The 18,810-nt window shown below is 41.4% G+C and overlaps 1 protein-coding gene and 1 non-coding gene across 2 annotated transcripts; both read right to left on the reverse strand.

The window, feature by feature from the left end:
* Positions 1-745: 745 nt before the first annotated feature.
* LEMD1 (LEM domain containing 1) lies at positions 746-18,228 on the reverse strand. The gene is made up of 8 exons (XM_063119317.1): positions 18,190-18,228; positions 14,441-14,610; positions 12,633-12,752; positions 9,441-9,514; positions 7,249-7,332; positions 5,865-5,963; positions 2,415-2,473; positions 746-1,051 (listed from the first exon to the last, which is right to left on the reverse strand). Exons 2-8 carry the CDS (start codon positions 14,592-14,594, stop codon positions 841-843), a joined length of 801 nt encoding a protein of 266 aa, XP_062975387.1. The 5' UTR covers positions 14,595-14,610; positions 18,190-18,228; the 3' UTR covers positions 746-840.
* Positions 18,002-18,073, reverse strand: TRNAW-CCA (transfer RNA tryptophan (anticodon CCA)). Its single transcript has one exon. It is a non-coding gene; the product is annotated as a tRNA-Trp (tRNA).
* Positions 18,229-18,810: the final 582 nt, after the last annotated feature.

Genomic DNA, 18,810 nt, shown 5'->3' on the forward strand with positions numbered 1-18,810 from the left:
CATTCTTTTAAAGAGTTTTCCCTGTTTGGCTCACCAGTCTTAGGGAAGCTTTTCTGGTCAAACACAACTTTTCATTTAATAAAAAATAGAGGGAGGAGGGATTTGCCAAGACACCTTCTATACTAGAGATGAGGAACCACTTCCCACAGTCAAATGCAGCCTCCAAGGTTCCCCATTGCTGTTATCAGCAATCAGTAACTGAAGATAAGAGCAATCAATGGTTGGAGATAAGAGCGTATTTTGAAGCAATTAACCTTTAAATACCCGGCAAAGAACTGAGGTGTGCATTTTGCAGGCAAGAAAGCAGTTGCACTGGGGCTTACCCACAACTAGACTTGCTTTGAATTGAACTGTGTTTTGTATACCTGGTGTTAAAATATCCAAATTAGCAAAAATTATATATAATCCAAACCACTTAGGTTTCTTTGTCCTTGACCCCACGCCACGCTGGTAGCCCCGTTCACTGCTATAATGCAGCCCCAAAGACCCTTCTCAAATTGGAATTTGGCCCTTGAGCTAAAAATAATTTGATACCTTTGCTCTACAGTTAAGAAAGGCACACCATTGCAATTAAGAAATTTCCATTAGAACTATTAAGGAAATACCATCTATGAATTTCACAACAAAGAAAGACATTGTAACAAAGATAAATGCTGCCAGATGTTTCAGGCTAGAGAGGCTGTGATCCATAACACATTTTAAAGAAAGAGGACACACACAAACTGGATATCTTTTTTTGCTTTTCTAATTAGCTAACCAAATCACTTATTCATAACCAGTTAAACAGACAGAACCACCTTCTTTGGTCTTGCAATTCCATCTCTAAAAGATGGGATATACTCATTTGCCCATGATGAAGCTCGCAAATGGATTCTCTAGATTAGTTTCCATAGTTACAAACACAAAGAGAAGGAAAAGGAAAATAGCAAACACAGCAATCTTGACACGGGTTGGTATACGTCCTTCTCGTTGGTTCACAGGCGCCACCTGGCATTTGATTTCAGGACTTTGTTTCACTGGACAATCCTCTCTTACAGTTTTTCTTCTAGTACTAGAAACACAAGAGCAATTTATTGAGGACCATTTTTTTTAATCAACAAGAAAACATTGTCTAATATTTTTTTCACTTTAGGCATGCAGTCTCCAAATAGACCAGCAGCATCTTGGGGGAAAAACAGGGTGCGGGGGGAGAAGTAAGTGAGCCTATTTCAAAACTTCAGCTGCTGCAAATTAGGGGAAAACAACATTTTTGTGAGAGGAATACAGTTATTTCAACCCCTGCCTATCAGCAGTTGTAAATAAGCTGTACTTTATACCAACACAGGTGGTATAAAGTAAATGGAGTAGCACACAGATAGACTTTCAACATATGCTCATTAGCTGTATAAAATAAGATATAATAAAGTGCTACTGCACCAGTATTCTGGACACCAGCTCAGCGGAAACCTACAGACTGCTGACAGCTCTCTATCCTGGCTTTTCTTGGAAAGCTTTCAAGGTAGGCCTCTATCTAACAACAGCCTTGTTAGACAGGCCAACTGTAGAACTGCTAGTATAATTAAGATTCCCTCCATCCCAAGAGCTACCTTCGTGGAGTTTAAAGCTGTTGGTGCTTGTTTTCCCCCCCTCAACAGGCAATTGTTCCTCTACTTCAGCCTAACCTATTTAATTTTTAACTTGAGACTTTATAAACTCATTTACTCATTCCTTTTCAGCTTTTCTTCACAATGATATTATTCATTTATTCGTTCATTTATTTATTCAGAATGTTTTTATCCTGCTCCTCAGCCAAAAAGGCTCCTAGAGCGTATTATAAATAATAAAAGATGACAGTCCCTGCCCACAGACTTACATTCAAAAAGACATGACACACAAGGAATAAGGAGGGAAAGGGGGGATTAAGTCTTTCAGAAGGGCTGGTAGAAGGTCCCTGGTTCCCCCTCTCATCTCCCTCAGTAACACCTGCCAGAATGGCTGCTAGTGGTGATAGTTGAAGAAGGAGGAACCTTCATAGGAGTGGTCTTTAGCAGGGCCAGTGGAATGCCCTACATCCCATCCTCATGTTATTCCAAAGGCAAACATGCAATCCCCATTGTGCAGGCAGCTGGCAACACTTTCAACTTTTCAAAGCACTCCTGATTTCCCTTCGATAAATATAAGATACAGTATTTTCCTCCTGGAAAAATAAAACACATTTTAATTCCCCCCCCCCCCCCAGTTTCACTATCAATACTGCCTAATAAGCCGTAAATAAGTTCCCGTCAGACTGTCCACGTTCACAAGCTCAGTCCATTCAAAAGAGCTACTTCACAACATATGGAAAGCCACAATGGAACCTCTTCAGTTTCCTTCCAAGAGAAAGAAATACCTAATTGATCTATAAAGCATGTCCGTCAGGCTTCTTTAGCTTTTACCTTTGTCCTACACTGTTAGCATCAGGGTAACCGTAGTCTATGTGTGGTGAATCACTTCTCTGCAAAAGCGGGGAAAAGGGTTATGAATAGGCAAGATTTCATATGTACCCTGCATACATTATGGCTAGAACATTTCTTCTTCATGCAAAGTAAAGCTGCCACCTCCTTTTGGGGGCACGGCGAAAGCTTCTAGTGAATTTACACAATCGGAAGCATACCCATTTTCAAGCTATCTTAGTGTATGTTGCTACCTAAAGATAATTATTTCTGTATTTTTATTTCTTTATTAGACAATGAATCTGCTGTACATTACATTGCAATGAACACACTCTTGCTTAAACAGAAACGGTATTTTGATCTGGGAATCCTGAAGTTATCCCACAAAATCTTTGAAGGAGTGATGCTGAGAGACACTAACCAAGAGAAAACTTCGTAACTGATGGCACAGCTCTCTCAACCAGAGTGACGACTTGTACTCTTTCGGAATCTTATGGCTCCAATGGGAATAAAGTGTTCAACCGGTTCTGGATGGGGTTGCACTCCCCCTGAAGGAGCAGGTTCGTAGTTTGGTGGTTCTCCTAGAACCATCTTTGTCACTTGAGGCTCAGGTGGCCTCGGTGGCACGGAGTGCTTTCTACCAACTCCGGTTGGTGGCCCAGCTACGCCCCTATCTGGACAGGGATAATCTAGCTTCAGTTGTCCATACTCTGGTAACTTCCAAATTAGATTACTGCAATGCTCTCTACATAGGGCAGCCTTTGAAGACGGTCCGGAAGCTGCAGCTTGTGCAAAATGCGGTGCCCAGATTGATAGCTGGAACAGGGAGGTTTGAGCATATAACACCGATTCTGGCCCGCTTGCATTGGCTGCCTATACGTTTCCGAGCCCAATTCAAGGTGCTGGCTTTAACCTATAAAGCCCTACATGGCTTGGGACCGCAATACCTGATGGAACGCCTCTCCCAACATAAACCTACCCGTACACTGCGCTCAACATCTAAGGTCCTCCTCCGAGTGCCTACTCCGCGGGAAGCTCAGAGGATGGCAACAAGGGAGAGGGCCTTCTCGGTGGTGGCCACCTGACTGTGGAATGATCTCCCCGATTAGGCTTGCCTGGCGCCAACATTGTTATCTTTTCGGCGGCAGGTCAAGACTTTTCTCCCAGGCATTTTAACAGCATTTAACAAAGTTAAGTTTGTTTTTAATGGATCCCAGAATTGTTGTTTTAAATGGATACTGTTGTTTTTATACTGTTGTTTTTATGTTTTTGATGGTTTTTAAATTTTGTATAGTTTTTAATGTTTACCATTTTTAACTGTTGTAAACTGCCCAGAGAGCTTTGGCTGTGGGGCAGTATATAAATTTAATAAATAAATAAATATCTAAAATATTTTTTGGGATCAGCGGTAAAGCTGAAGGAGCTAAGCTTTGTTTTGCTCCAATTTACTAATGATAAAAAGAAATGCTCTGCAAATATTGCAGATTGGTGACCAAGGAAAGCAAAGCTTATTCCTGCAGATAACTGCCTATTAAATGCTCCACAAGTGTAGTTGCTTTAATGTACTAATATTTTATTGTTTTAATGATCTTGCTTTTATTGTTTTAAATTGCTGTGCATTGCCTCAATGGCATTATAACAAATAAGGTGGTATTTAAATGTTAATAATAAATATACCTTCACCTTTATGTAGAAAGCTAGTAGCGCTCTTGTCACCTAGACTGATATTGCCTGTGTACTTTCTGCAGCTGCACCTATACAAAGTATTTTAATCTGTCCAGCCTTAAACAGACTGTTGTTGTTGTTGTTGTTGTTGTTGTTGTTATTATTATTATTATTATTATTATTATTTCCAGAGCCATAGCTAGATGGGGCGATATCCCAGGGCAATCACCAGGATCGTCCCTGTGCATCCCCTGGGATCTCGCCCTACCCTTTCAGCCCGCTTTTTCCGCGGTCTCGGGCTGAGCCCAAGACTGCGGAACGTGTGTGCCGGTGTCACGGTTTGACCCAGCTCCTCGCGGTTACTCGCAAAGAGCCGGGACGGGTCCATCGGGGGTGGGAAGGGGGGAGCAGGGGAAATTGTTAAAAAAACAACAATTTACCTTTAAGGGGAAAAACAAACAATATGGCAGGCGCAACACCCTCTCCCTCTGAGGTCGTCGCATGCTGCGTGTAAACAGAGGGGAAGATCTTGCAATAAAAATATCGCGAGATCCTCACCCCTCCGTCGTGCTAGACCCGGTAGGTCTAGCTGAGGCCCAGGATTCTCTCCTCCAAAGGACATTAACACTATATAAGCTATTTTACACTTTCTGGCAGAATGGAAAAGGGGGAGCATGAAACTATAGACAAAAAGCCTTTAGATACAATTGCTGAAATAAGATTCAGATCTTGTACATTTTCATCATCCTGAGACGGGTTGAGATTGGAATGAATAATTCGCCACCGTGTGGTTTTTAGACAGAAAGTCTGGTGATACTCAGAGGTTTAACTTTAATCATTAGCCTTGACCACAAAAGCCCATAAGAAAAGTGGGCTGAATTATCTTTATTTCTGCCTAACCAGCAGCTAACAGCCGTGTTGAGGAATATCGCCTTTAAATAAGGAGAATCTTTGGCTGAAAAAAAACCTTTTCCAACAAGGCCATCTGATGGATTATGACCTAAATGCTCTTGTGCAAGTAAAGCTTTCAATTATACTACAATTTCTCTATCTGAGAGGAAGCAAGGGGTCAAGCAAAACAGTCTGTGAAGCATTTACAGAAACTCAAGAGAACTTCTAAAATGATTAGCTTTCTCAAGTTTACTCCATTCAGTATTAATAAAAGCTTCTGGAATATTACTTCGTATCAAGTCATAATGCTTTTATCCACCCTATATTCCCAAGGAAAGGAACTCAGTACAATAAATAGATTTAACACAAACTCTATGTTACCCCTGATGTAATTTGGCCAACAAAGGGCTGCAGGGAGAGTGCCAACCAAGCTTCCATCCCAAAACTAATTTCCCACCCGTCTCATAGAAGTACGTCAGTTTTCTATAAAATTATCTGAACATGCCCCATTGGGTTTATAGCACCTTCTCAACTACATCATCTTTGTAGGTTAAAAAAAAGGAGGTCCAGATTTTTAAAATCGAGTAAAGTTCTAGGTTAGCCATGAATAGGAAGAGAAGTGAATTAATGATGGCTAGTCAGTACCTACAGCATGTTGAGCAGACATCTAATGTTTTAACAACTTTGGTCTAGCAAATATATAACAAGTTTCAGCAGTTGAGTAAAACACAGTGGTTGGAAACAGGCTGATATATTAGAGAGAGAAAAATGAGAGTTGTGTGCTGTTCATAAATGAGATTTTCTTTGAATATCTGCTCTAGAACTCTGCTTTCACGAATGGAATATTTAGACTAAGTTTTAAAATCTCTTGTGTGTTGCAACTGATCACTAGGATACCTTTTTTCTGCAATTGCTTTCAGGACTGCCAGCAGCTTTCCTCCTTAGTCCTTGTGATCGTTGCAGTGCCACTTTGCCCTCTGGGAGGATTTCCTGTAGCTGTTAACAGACAAGATGCCAGTAATTGAAAAGCATGGGCAAGGAGGGAAAGGATGAAAGCCTGAAACATTCATAACAAAGATGACCCTATCATCTTGGATCAAAGTTTAGGAATGTTGGGCATGCAATCACATTTATTTGCACTTTGCTAAAAAAAGGGGGGGGGGAAAGTCTTACAACATTCCCTTTAGCAACAGTCTCTTCACACATTCGCCATGCTATTTTAAAACATGGACGACACTAGATGCCTGAAATAGTATTGCAAGAAGAGACATCACACCTTGAGTTAACATTAGATAGCTAGTTAATGACATGTCCACACCAACTCATTTTCAAGCAACCTGCCACTGCACAAACTCTCTGCGCTACTGTTCATCCATCGTCTTTCACTCACGGTCCCCAGTTCAGCTCCATCGAAGTGTTTGTGTGTGAGAATGAAACAAAGAAAAAGAGGGGAGGGGAGTACCTTGATCTCACCCCTATTTTTCTGATCCAGCATCTTGCAGTATCTCCTCTCCTGGCCCTTGCACTGCCTCTCCTTGGCTATCGGATCCTCGCCGAGTTCTTTTATTAAAACAGATTTTATACCAACAACACAACAGCAACACCCTGTTTTTTGCATAACCTTTCTTTTTGGGAGGGTTTTTTTTTTTAAGTGACAACCCCATTTCACGATACCTATCACTGCCCCAGCCATCTGTTTTCACACTCTGCGTTAAAGTGATTTGTGCTCATATGACTTGACATACATAATTGCAATTGTACAAATTCAGCTTCATTTTAGGAAAAATGGAGCTCACAAATTGAAACAGGAGGAAGGAAATATGTACAGGGAACACATAGGAATTTGCCTGATTCTTATTTTATTTCTTAAGATATATTTTTTTAAAAAACTGGGAGGCCAGCATGATGCAAGCAAAGTGCTGCCCTCCAGTGCCATCTTAATTTCGGTTCAAAAGGTGTTTTGTGTTTTGGCACTCAGCCCCCATCTCTGCCTTGTATTTAGGTTCTTGGGCAAGTTGCTTTTCTTTTAGTCTCATCGGTCTACCTTTTGGAAAACTAGTGTTGTCATGACTGGTGACTTTTGTCACTGGTCATGCCCACCACAGCAGCCATTTCTTCAAGGGCAAGCGCACCCACCAGCAGCTATTTTGTGAGAGTACCCTTGACACTCTCAAAATTCCAAATGTGTCCACCAATCCAAAAAGGTTTGAGCCCCTCTGAAATAACTTAGACAACTGCATCAGCCTAACAGAATCAAAGAACTTTATCCATAACTACTTACTTCTGCCACTATTCTGGCTAAACTGTGTTCAACATCAGGTGACAAGAGTTTCTTCTGGCGTTCTACTACATCTATAGCCGACTTCTAAGACAGAAGAGAAACCATTTAAAAAAACTTGACTGAAACTATTGAAGAGTCATATGGAGTGTGTGGCACTGGGAAGGCACAAGCTCTAATTCTTGATGGAGAAGTGTCAATTACCACCTCAGGATGAACAGGTGGTGTGGAACTTATCTTCCTCACATGGTTGTATGTGCAGCCACAGAGCATCATTCAGAACTTTCTCAAATTAAGGCCTCAGACTTCTGTCCACAACCCAGTCCTGACACTACATAGGCTTGCAAGGCCCGCTCCCAGAGAATAGCACACAAAAGGGAGGATTAGTGGCCTGCCCACTTGCTTAGTAAGTTTTTGGTATGTGGGCCTGAATCAACTTTGTGCTCTTCACTTGTAGTGGTTATGTTTGCTGGTGACTGGAAATTTGCTGTCATGTATTTCTTAAATTAAATCTGCTGTACCATCGTCCTGCAGCCACCTGTCACCTAAAGATGTCTCTGAGCCCCACATGTGGCCCAGAGCCATTCATGGGACAAGATGGGAGCAGCTAGAGGCTCTCATTTTGCTTTTAAGTGATTCCAGCTGCCGGTAAGAAAACATTGTTTTTTGTTTTTGAAAAGTAGGAAGGGTAGGGCACCTCAGCAAGTACCCAAAACCATGTTGGTGGGCGCACTGGTGCCAAGTGGCTTACCCCTGGAGTTGACCCATTGGAATGAATGGGACTTAAGTTAGACTAACTCTAGATGCAACTCAATAGGTGAGATGGGCATGGGGAAAAGTGTCGGGGGAGGGGGGAATCCTGACAAGATAACATGAAGGAGAAAATGAAAGAAGCCATAGCTATGAAAAAATGGCTTACAAAGCTACCCAAGAAATAAAAGCTTTCCATGCTGCTGCTACACTGGTAGTGGCCAAAAAAGGTCTGAGGTTACAGTGCATACTGCCCCACAAGACATATATGTAAGGAAGATTTTTCCTCTTGAGAGGATGGGACATGGGTGCCAGCTGGTAGGCTTTCACTCTAGAAAGTTCTGAACAGTACTTTGACATGTGAAAAATCCATAGATGTGTTTTCACGGAGACCCCAAAGATCCACCAACATGTTACAATAACAGGATTAAATAAGATTGACTGGTAACTTGAAAGAGAGGAGAAGATGTTCTTCCATCTGTAATTTACTGACATGGGGTATTCAGATAGCTCCTGAGTTAGTGAGTGGCTCCTTTTGATATACAGCAGCACAAACATCAGGGACATCTATAGCGGTTGTCACCTGGGCCCAGTAAAACCTTTCAACAGACTTAAAGGGGAGATAGCAATGGGCCTGTTCAGACAACTCACTAAGCCATGATTGGGCTGCTAACCCTTTTGTAGCAAATGGTTAGTGTGTTTAAATTGTGGTTATGTAGCCACCATGGTTAGGAATGGTTCACACAACATGCTAAGCCATAAATATTTAGCTCAAAATGCTTAACTACCATGGCTTAACGTGTCATCTGAAAAGGGTAAATGTGTTTCAAGGTCTCCCCCCAACCCAAGCTCTGACGGCTGGTTTCAGGAGAAGTGGATTGAGATAATGAACAGCTGGGCATTGGAACAGGTTGATGAGGAGGTTGTAGAATCTATGAAGGTTTAAAGACCTTGATAAGTATGTCTTAAGCCTGATTTAATCCTAGCAAACCCTACTGATGCAGAGGGTTGGATCTGATAATTGCTTGAACGTGAGGTTGGCATCCCTAGGGAGGCAGTGGTTTCCAAGAAAACACAAGTGTTGCCTTGATTCCTTCTCCAGAAGATATTAAGCCAGGGATGGATGTGAATGCTGTTCTGTCCTTTTTCTGGAATATTTGCATATCTGAAATTCTTCAACAGTTACAATTCCCTCAGACCTTCACATTCCGTGTCTATAAATAAAGTTGGCCCATTCTTAAGTACATGAGTAGGCTATTTTGCCACAGATTTCCCAGTGTTCTTGTACATTAAGAGGAGCCACAGAGAAAGTATATTCTAATTATGTAATTGGAGTAACTGCTGCACTTGTCAGGAGTTTGACACAAAGTACATCAGTTTATATTGGCTTGCAATTGCCTGCATTGAGCTACAGCCATAAAATATTCATGCCGTGGGTTACTTACATTATCAAGCCCAGAGGCACATTCAGCTGTCACTTTGAGGTTGTTTGTTTGGAGGACTACTTCAGTGGTTTGTCCTGGGCAAGAATAAAAGAAGCATTGAATAACTCACAATAAATGGACTAGAAGTTACACAATGTACTTTTAAAAAGAGGATGCTCCAAACTAAAAAAAAACCTAAAGTAGCAGAAGTTGGGTTTGAAAGACGGTTTTCAGAGATTAACAATTTACTGCCAGTAATTTTTGTGAACCGCCCAGAGAGCTTCGGCTACTGGGCGGTATAAAAATGTAATAAAATAAATAAATAAATAAAATAGAATGCAAGGTATAAGTGAGTTTAGGAAAGTGATGCACTTCCCTGTCATATTCTAAACTATGTCTCCATAAATCCCCCCTTTGTTACTAGACTATTTATTCAGGGGGTCAAACTTCTATGGAGCTTCCCAAATTACTACCAGAATGCAAGGATAAGCAATTTTAGGGAAACGGTTTGCTTGCATGTCATATTCTCAGCTAGAACTCCATAAAACATTTTTCCTTGTTACTAGACTATTTATTGAAGGGGTCAAACTTCTACAAAGCTTCCGAAATCATCACGCCTTCAGCAAATATGGTTATTGGAACCTATAAAAAGCGGGTGCCTAGTATCAACTGAGGGTTATATGCTGGCAGAAGCAGATTTCCACAAATACTTCCTTAAGTGAATGGGGAGCCATGAATGCAGATAACGTGCCCAGGTACAGCCTAGGAAAAAGAAGTCCACGAACCAAAAGCCGAATCCTGGCGATCACCTATTCAGGGAGGGGTGCAGGTGACTGGTTTAGGGCCATGGTGGATTGGGGATTAGTGCAAACACATACCAGCCCCAAAATCATTTCATGCTGAGATCCCCACAGACGTTACCTTTAAAAAGTTATTGGAATTATGGAAGAAAGTCATTATGCGAATGTGTAACAAATTTATGAAAAAATTACTTAACTGCTACCAAACTAGGGAATGTATGTGAATATTTTAAAAGGGCTTCTGTTGGAATGTGAGCCATGTTCAAAATCTAAGTATGTTATGCTGGTTGCTGAAGATCTCACTTGCTTGCTGCGAAAGCTCATTCCGTGTCTAGAGTACCATCTCCACATTGAAATTCTGATACTTCTAGATCACTGGTAATTACTTTCCTGTCCGGAAATCTCAAAAACGTTAATTAAATTCGCTCAGGCATCTCCCCTGATTAATCGATACCGACTCTTTTGTAATTTGATGCCATGGTGTCCACACTCTATTATGGGGAGAGCTACAGGAAGGAAAGAGATTCTGTCAAACTGGAGGGGATGCATTCAGATTCCGAGGGGAGAGACATCTTTGGTCACATCTATATTTGTAACTCTTATATAAGGCTGCAGTGCAGAGAAAAGCAGCTCACTCCCTTTAGCTCTTCCCACCATTATCTGACAGCAGCCACTCCATCAAGCTGAGGCCACGGAGAGAAGGATATCAGGTCCACTCCATCTACTCTTAAGAGTGGCCAGCAACTACTGAGTCTTGCTCTCAAACTTTTCAATACCAGCTGGTGATTACAAGGAGTTTCTAACTGAGAATGAGTGCCTAAGATCGCAATCCTATGCATGTTTAGGCAGAACAAGGTCCTTCAATTCCCAGCATTCCCCAGTCAGCCATGGCTGGCTGGGGAATGCTGGGAGTTGTAGGACCTTGTTTCTGTCTAAACATGCACGATAGTACCTTAAGTTAGTTCCCTCCCTCTTCCTTTTCAAACCCTTTCCCTTTTGTGTTGTGTCTTTTAGACTGCAAGCCTGAGGCTGAGACTGTCTTATTGTTGATCTTTGGGAGCCTTGTTTTGGTTGATGAGCAGGATACAAAAGCTTCAAATAAATAATGAATAAATACATCCCACTTCTCCCTCCTATATCAGAGGCCCAAACATGCAAATAAAGCATAAAAAAATTCCATTCAAACATTTCATATAAAAGTACGAAAATTCACTAAGAACCAATTCAACAGCAGTTTCGGAGCAGTGTGGCCCAAGTTAAATCAGTCTAAGAATGAACACATCTACACATTCTGACAATCATTGTGCCTGCTGCAGATCTGTGCGAAGACCATCTACTAGAACTCTGTACATAATGAATCAAATCCAGACTAAGTTTGTTGGTTTACAGTGCAATCCTACACATGTTTACTCATAATTAAGTCCCATTATGTATTTAATTACTTACAACTTTTATAAACTATTCCACATCTAAACAGATTCCTGAGCGGTGAACAATAAGAGATAAAATGGGGAAAAAAGAATAGAAGGCTGAATTAAAATTATTCCTTTTAAAAACATAGTGCTAACAAAAACGATGGTTGGTTAGTCAAAGAGAGCTTCCTGGAATAGAACTGTTTTCAGGAGGCATAGAAACAACACAATATTGGTACCTGTCTGACTTCCAAAGGCAGGGTCTTTCATAGAAAGGAAGCCACCACTCTCAAGGCTCTTCTCCGGGTGGACTCTAATCAGGCCACAGGCCAATGTGGAACCACCATGAACATGCTGTAGCTTCACTTTGCGAATCATAGAATCATAGAATAGCAGAGTTGGAAGGGGCCTACAAGGCCATCTAGTCCAACCCCCTGCTCAATGCAGGAATCCACCCTAAAGCATCCCTGACAGATGGTTGTCCAGCTGCCTCTTGAAGGCCTCTAGTGTGGGAGAGCCCACAACTTCCCTAGGTAACTGATTCCACCGTCGCACTGCTCTAACAGTCAGGAAGTTTTTCCTGATGTCCAGCCGGAATCTGGCTTCCTTTAACTTGAGCCCGTTATTCCGTGTCCTGCACTCTGGGAGGATCGAGAAGAGATCCTGGCCCTCCTCTGTGTGACAACCTTTTAAGTATTTGAAGACTGCTATCATGTCTTCCCTCAATCTTCTCTTCTCCAGGCTAAACATGCCCAGTTCTTTCAATCCTGTGTTCTGGAGCAATCCAGAGGGAACTACTTTGGAATCCACAGAGACTACTTTGAATTCTATTTTCATCCATTATAGTGATTCTTGCCCCACTGCAAGGACTTGCTGAACTACTGAACCACGTGTTTGTATCAATCAGCCATTAGTAGCACAATTACTTGCACCGTAAAACACATACACAAATACTCTCAAAAGCAGAATGATGACCAGGAGGAATGATGACCAGATACTACCTTTTCCACCATCGTTTTCTAGTTCAGAATCATCAAGCCTGCTCTTCTCCTCAGCTGCTACAGTTGGGCATTGCTGCATCAACTGCATCAACTTCTTCTCGTAAGTGGTCCTTGTAGAAGCTAAAACAGGGCAGAGTGCGAAAGTTTTTAGAATTGGCACACTGTACTTCTTCATCTTCTAACACTGAACGGGAGCATTTACATGCTGAGATTTGTTGGTAATCTGTGTTGGAAGGAGCTTTGTAGACCATTCATCAAACCCTTAATGCAGGAAATCCAGAGGTAGAGCATCACCAATAGATTATCCAGCCTCTGCCTGAAGACCCCCCAGTTATCAAAATTCTGTTTCTTTTTTAAAAATATTATTTTAACATAGTGTTTTTATTCTGTTCACCACTCCAAAATCTTTGCATGTGGAACGATATATAAGTATTGTAAATAAATAAATAATTTTTTTTTTTAAAAAAAATCTATAGTAAAACAGTGCCTTCATAGCAGTGGACTTCCTGCATCAGCAAAGAGGTTGGACTAGATTTATTATTTATTTATTTATTTAAAACATTTGTATCCCGCCCTATATTATTAAGATCTCAAGGCGGCGTACAGATAAAAACATACAGTATAAAACAATAAATATGCAGTTAAAAACAAATTAAACTATGAACCAAGTTAAAACAATATATAATTTAAAAGCAGTAAAAGCAGTTAAAACAATGTGCCATCTTAGTGGATTTAACCATCAAAGGCTTTGTTAAAAAGCCATGTTTTTACTTGGCGTTGAAATGAAATCGTTTTGGCGCTAGTCGGGCCTCCAAGGGGAGGGCATTGCACAGTCTGGGTGCCACAACAGAGAAAGCCCTCTCCCTTGTCCCATTATATCGTATATGACCTCTGAAGTACCTTCAGACTATCTGATTTAACCTTTGAATGCAGTTTTCCAACCAGCTATGAATCCACTTGACAGTGTTATCATCCAGCCAATATTTCATGCTTCTACACCACTTGCTTAAACAATACAAGGGCTCAGAAAATGCTTTCCCTCCGCCTTTGCTTTTGTTGTTGTTGCTATTTCTGAATCAGAACAGCGGCATTCAGTTTCTCACACCCAGAGAGCACATTGCTTTTGTTGAAATTAAACACTGGAGCTCCAAAAACATGACAAAATACACAGCCTAAAATGAAGTAAAAACAGCATTTTCATCTTTATTTTTTGTTATGGCTTCTCTGTCATGCCCGGAACTCAGCTGCATTTTCAGGCAGAATTTTAACAGGTAAAACTGTACTAGGGAGATATTTGGCACAGGCCAAATATATTCTCTAGCAACAAATGAGAGAGACTTCAGTTTGAATAATTTCTTGCCCAATAGCAGAACAAGAATACAAAACAAGTAAACATGACATTTGCATACTTAAAACATACAGAAGTCAGATTTTTGTGATGCTTAGTTTGGGTTATCTTAATGCAAGATTTTTTTTCTTATTTTAGGAGCAAAGTAAGTCCAGGCCTGGTGCGTTTTAGAAAATCTGTAACATACCCTGAGCCCACAGGATAAGACAGGTTATAAATCTGTGCCACAGCAGGAGCTGAACATCTTGCCCAGAGGAAAGGAGGCATGCCAAACCATTTGCACCTACTGTCCCTGATCAGAACTGGTTTGCCTCCAGCTGGATTTGTTTTGAGGATTCTTCTCAAGCTAGAATCACTTGTCTGCTACTAGCAACATGTAATTTCAACCTCTAACTACAGCACTGGGCTCTGCTGTCCTTTATATTTCCCTAGTTCTAGTCATTATTCAACTGATGCATACGTAATATTGGTCCAGGGCAAATTCCATATATACAGAGCTGCTTCCGTAGTTCAGTATCATCCAGAGCTTTAACATCAATTTCATCTTTGAAGTCTTGTTTTGCAGAGTCTTGTTCCTTGCTTTCTATGAGCACGTCTACAGTAACCTTCTCCATCACCTAACAGTATGGCCTGTGAAAGAAGGTACAATTCTCGTTAAGGATTTTCTCTTTGGGTACTTCCAGACAAAGCTTTTATTGCGCCATCACACTACCTCATTCACAAAATTTTAGGTGGGAGCCAGGTGACATCGGCTTCCGCTCGTAACTCTCCCATGTTTTCTCACCTCTTCCATCTTTTCTCTTACTACAGAAAATTAATTAAGGAAAGAAAAGACGATAGAACAACTCCACAGTGCATCTGATTGTTAGCGCTAGGGCTCCTCCATCAGAAGCAGCCTTTGTCTCAATTAGTTACTTTTCTATCTCAGAAGTAAACATGAATTAACTGAACTGCTACATCTGGATCCCTGCCAGCCTTGGAATGAGCTCTAAATGAGTTAACAGTAGCGTAAAAACAACAGGATCACAGCATTTATAAGTTTAGAGCATAAAAGCATTCATAAAAACCAAGACATCAGATTAAGTATAAATTATATCATTGATAATTAATAGCAAAACCACTCTGCCCAAATTTTAGGTAAGTGTTCCCACCACCACCCTAAAAGCAATTTAAGTGAGGCCATATAAAGAGAGCCAGGAACCATAATGGATCAGCAAAGTGCAAGTGTGATGGGATATATTTGGGCCTAAGTTCTCCATGTCTAGTACTCTTCCTCTGTGCAGGAACAACTAGTGAAACTCACCGTCAAATGTAGTCATTCCCCCTCTTATCGTTGCAGCCCTAGATCTATTATTATTATTATTATTTATATAGCACCATTAATGTACATGGTGCTGTACAGAGTAAAACAATAAATAGCAAGACCCTGCCGCATAGGCGTACATTCTAATAAAATCATAATAAAGCAATAAGGAGGGTAAGAGAATGCACCAAACAGGCAGTATAAAAGTCAGAACAATTCAAGTTTTAAAAGCTTTAGGAAAAAGAAAAGTTTTTAGCTGAGCTTTAAAAGCTGCAATTGAACTTGTAGTTCTCAAATGTTCTGGAAGAGCGTTCCAGGCGTAAGGGGCAGCCGAAGAAAATGGACGAAGCCGAGCAAGGGAAGTGGAGACCCTTGGGCAGGTGAGAAACATGACATCAGAGGAGCGAAGAGCACGAGCGGGGCAATTTTGTGAGATGAGAGAGGAAAGATAGGAAGGAGCTAGACAGTGAAAAGCTTTGTAGGTCAACAGGAGAAGTTTATATTGGATTCTGAAGTGAATTGGAAGCCAATGAAGAGATTTCAGAAGTGGAGTAACATGGTCAGAGCGGCGAGCCAAGAAGATGATCTTAGCAGCAGAGTGGTGAACAGAAACCAACGAACTGATGTGAGAAGAAGGAAGGCCAGTGAGAAGAAGGTTGCAGTAGTCCAACCGAGAAATAACCAATGCATGAACAAGAGTCTTGTTTCAAGGCAGGGGACTAGCTGTTTTGCCTCCCTTTTGAAACTCTCCCTGAAGGCAGTCCTGTAAAATGGGCATCTATGGGAGGAGATGGTGGGCAGCACTAGTTGAGTACACTAAAACTTATTGCTTTCCTCACATTCCCAAGATGTGTCTTAAATGGCAAAACCGCCTATTAAATATTAAATTCCTAAATTTCTGTTTCTATTCAGGGTTTGCCTTTGTTAGTAGATTTAAGAGAGATAAAAAGTTGAGAAGAGGCATTGATAAACTTTGGGATTAGGGGTGAAAAAAACTTCCTATTTAAACTGAACACCTTGCAGGCTTCACTAACTGGGAAGGAAGCTTGGCATTTCCTTGTCTTCTGTCCTATTTTGAAGCAGCCCAATTGTCTTTGATGAACAAGAATGGATAACAGCACTGATTGGAAGTTCTGCTTTGGATGAAGACAGATGTGGCAGGCAGGCGGGAAAAAAATAGGCCAAAAATTAATTCCAGCAGATATTTAAAAATATCTTAAGCAGTATATATACCTCACTGTGAAAACAAACTAATAAGCGGTTACAATGAAACTGAAGGTGTCCAAATATGTCCGCTGAGTGTAAATGTTGTGCATTTTATGTGCTGATCTATGATCGTAATAAAATTTATCTATCTATCTAAGGTGCCCAAACAACGTCTGTGGAGAAATAGATCCGTGGCTGCCAGTGTGTCATACACAATTCATTGGGTTGTAAAAAAAATGCTGATGCGTCAATAGTTTTCAGTACCGTTGGGACGGGATGGATGGATGTTCTTAGACAATTTAAGGTGATTGCCTTACGTTTTTACAAGTATTGCAACAAAACGAAGTCTACCTAGTATAACATTTAAATCACTTTTAAATAGGCCTTAATTTTTATCCTCTAATATTTCAGGTCATATGCTTGTATACTGGGACAAAAAATTAACACAGGGTACTTTTTAAAGTTCTGTTGCCTAAATGGCCCCTTCCAACGCTATGATTTTATGTTCAATGAGATCAATCGCTTCGACTTCAGAAAATGTTCTGGTGCAAACTGAAAATTACCCTGTGCAAATTAGCCTAATTCACATGAGAAAATGTTTCCATTCAAAATCCCCCCCCCCCCGAAACATCCCCCCACATCACTGGTGGGTTGGGAGAACCAGCCTAAGGTTTCAAATGAGAGGGAAAAGACAAAGAAAAAAGATCAGGGGGGGGGAATGGGGGAGAGGGAAGCCCCCCCCCTCGGCACCCCTGTGACTGCAATGACCCAGCAGAGCTCTGGAAGTGATCTAACTCTTCCACTCCTCACTTAGGATCGTTCTGTACCTCTATAGGACCTAATATATTAATAAAATGTTAATAATAATAATAATAATAATAATAATAATAATAATAATAATAATAATAATAATAATAAATAATAATAATAATAATAATAATAATAATAATAATAATAATAATAATTCCAAGGCATCTTTTAGTCTATGCTTCCCTCACTAAATTACTTTAGTCGCAATACTTTTTAAAGGGCGTTTAAAGTCACGTGTAGCTGCCCTGTGAAATCTTCTTCCCAAGCAACTACTGGGTTATTGTTGTTTTTAAATGCTGTATTACAAGATCTGTACGTGCCTTCCTCTCTCCCTCCCCATTTTTAAAGAAACATCTGGAGGGACCCTCAGTTTTCCTTTAAGTCGTCTTCTGGCTGTCGTCCTCTTTGGGGTCTCTCCCGCTTCTTTTATTTTTCTTTTCAGGATTTCCTGCTTTGACCTTTCTATTTTTCTTGCCTGTTGTCCAGTCAGTTCATCACGCTTCACGGGCATCAGCCGCCTCCCCTGAACCTTTTATTACGTATCATTGACTTAACTGGCCCTTCCTGTCGCACTACCGTCACCACCACTTTAAAGTGAAATCAAGAGCACATTTAGATCCATAAGGTATTTACACCCCCACGTTCGCTGCTCACATTTCATTTGAGGGGTAAAATAAAACCCCCTTTTTTAGAGGGATCCAATGACCCCGACGTGATTCGAACACGCAGCCTTCTGATCTGGAGTCAGACGCGCTACCGTTGCGCCACGAGGTCTTAGGAAACTCACTGAAAGCAAAGCTTCAAGAGGCTGCAGATGTCGTTCGCTTTTTTTCTCTCTTCTTCACTTCCCTTTCCACGCATGCGCCTACTGAGACTTATTACACACTCACCGCGCGGGGACAATTTGCATCGTCTGCATTCCTACAATATGCTGCTGTTTGCCAAAGGGGAGGGAGAAGTGTGTATTTTCTACCGAGCCACCCAACACTTCCGCCCCCGAACCTTCGGGGGGGGGGCGGGGAAACACCTCGCAGGCAATTTGCGCAGCTTCCCGGCTTTCTTTGAAACCGCCGCTTTGAGGGACAGCCCCTACGTGCTCAACCAGCCAACCGCAAGGGAGACCACGCCTCTGAGGGGAGGAACCTACGCAGAGACTGAAGCGCGTGAGGTAAGGACAGTTACGGCGGACGGCACCACCCGCCTCTCCACCGTGGGGAGCATCGTTTTATTGGTCAGGTCTACTAAAGTGGGAGGGGGACGAGGATGTGAAGACAAAGTGCAGTGAGGCAGAGGGTGAGTGGTCGTTGCTAAGGCGCAGGATTCAAAATGGCGGCTTCAGCTGGTAAGCCTGTCGCCCTCAGGACTCAAGTCCGGCTCTCGTATTTAGAAGTTCCAAAGGGGTAGCTGTGTTAAGGGACAATCCTATGCATGTTCAGACAGAAAGAAAAAAACTTTACAGTTCCCAGCCTGCACTGTTGGCTGGGGCATGCTGGGAATTGTAGGATTTTTTG

Source organism: Elgaria multicarinata, chromosome 1, assembly GCF_023053635.1.
Source record: "Elgaria multicarinata webbii isolate HBS135686 ecotype San Diego chromosome 1, rElgMul1.1.pri, whole genome shotgun sequence".
Lineage (NCBI taxonomy): Eukaryota > Metazoa > Chordata > Lepidosauria > Squamata > Anguidae > Elgaria > Elgaria multicarinata.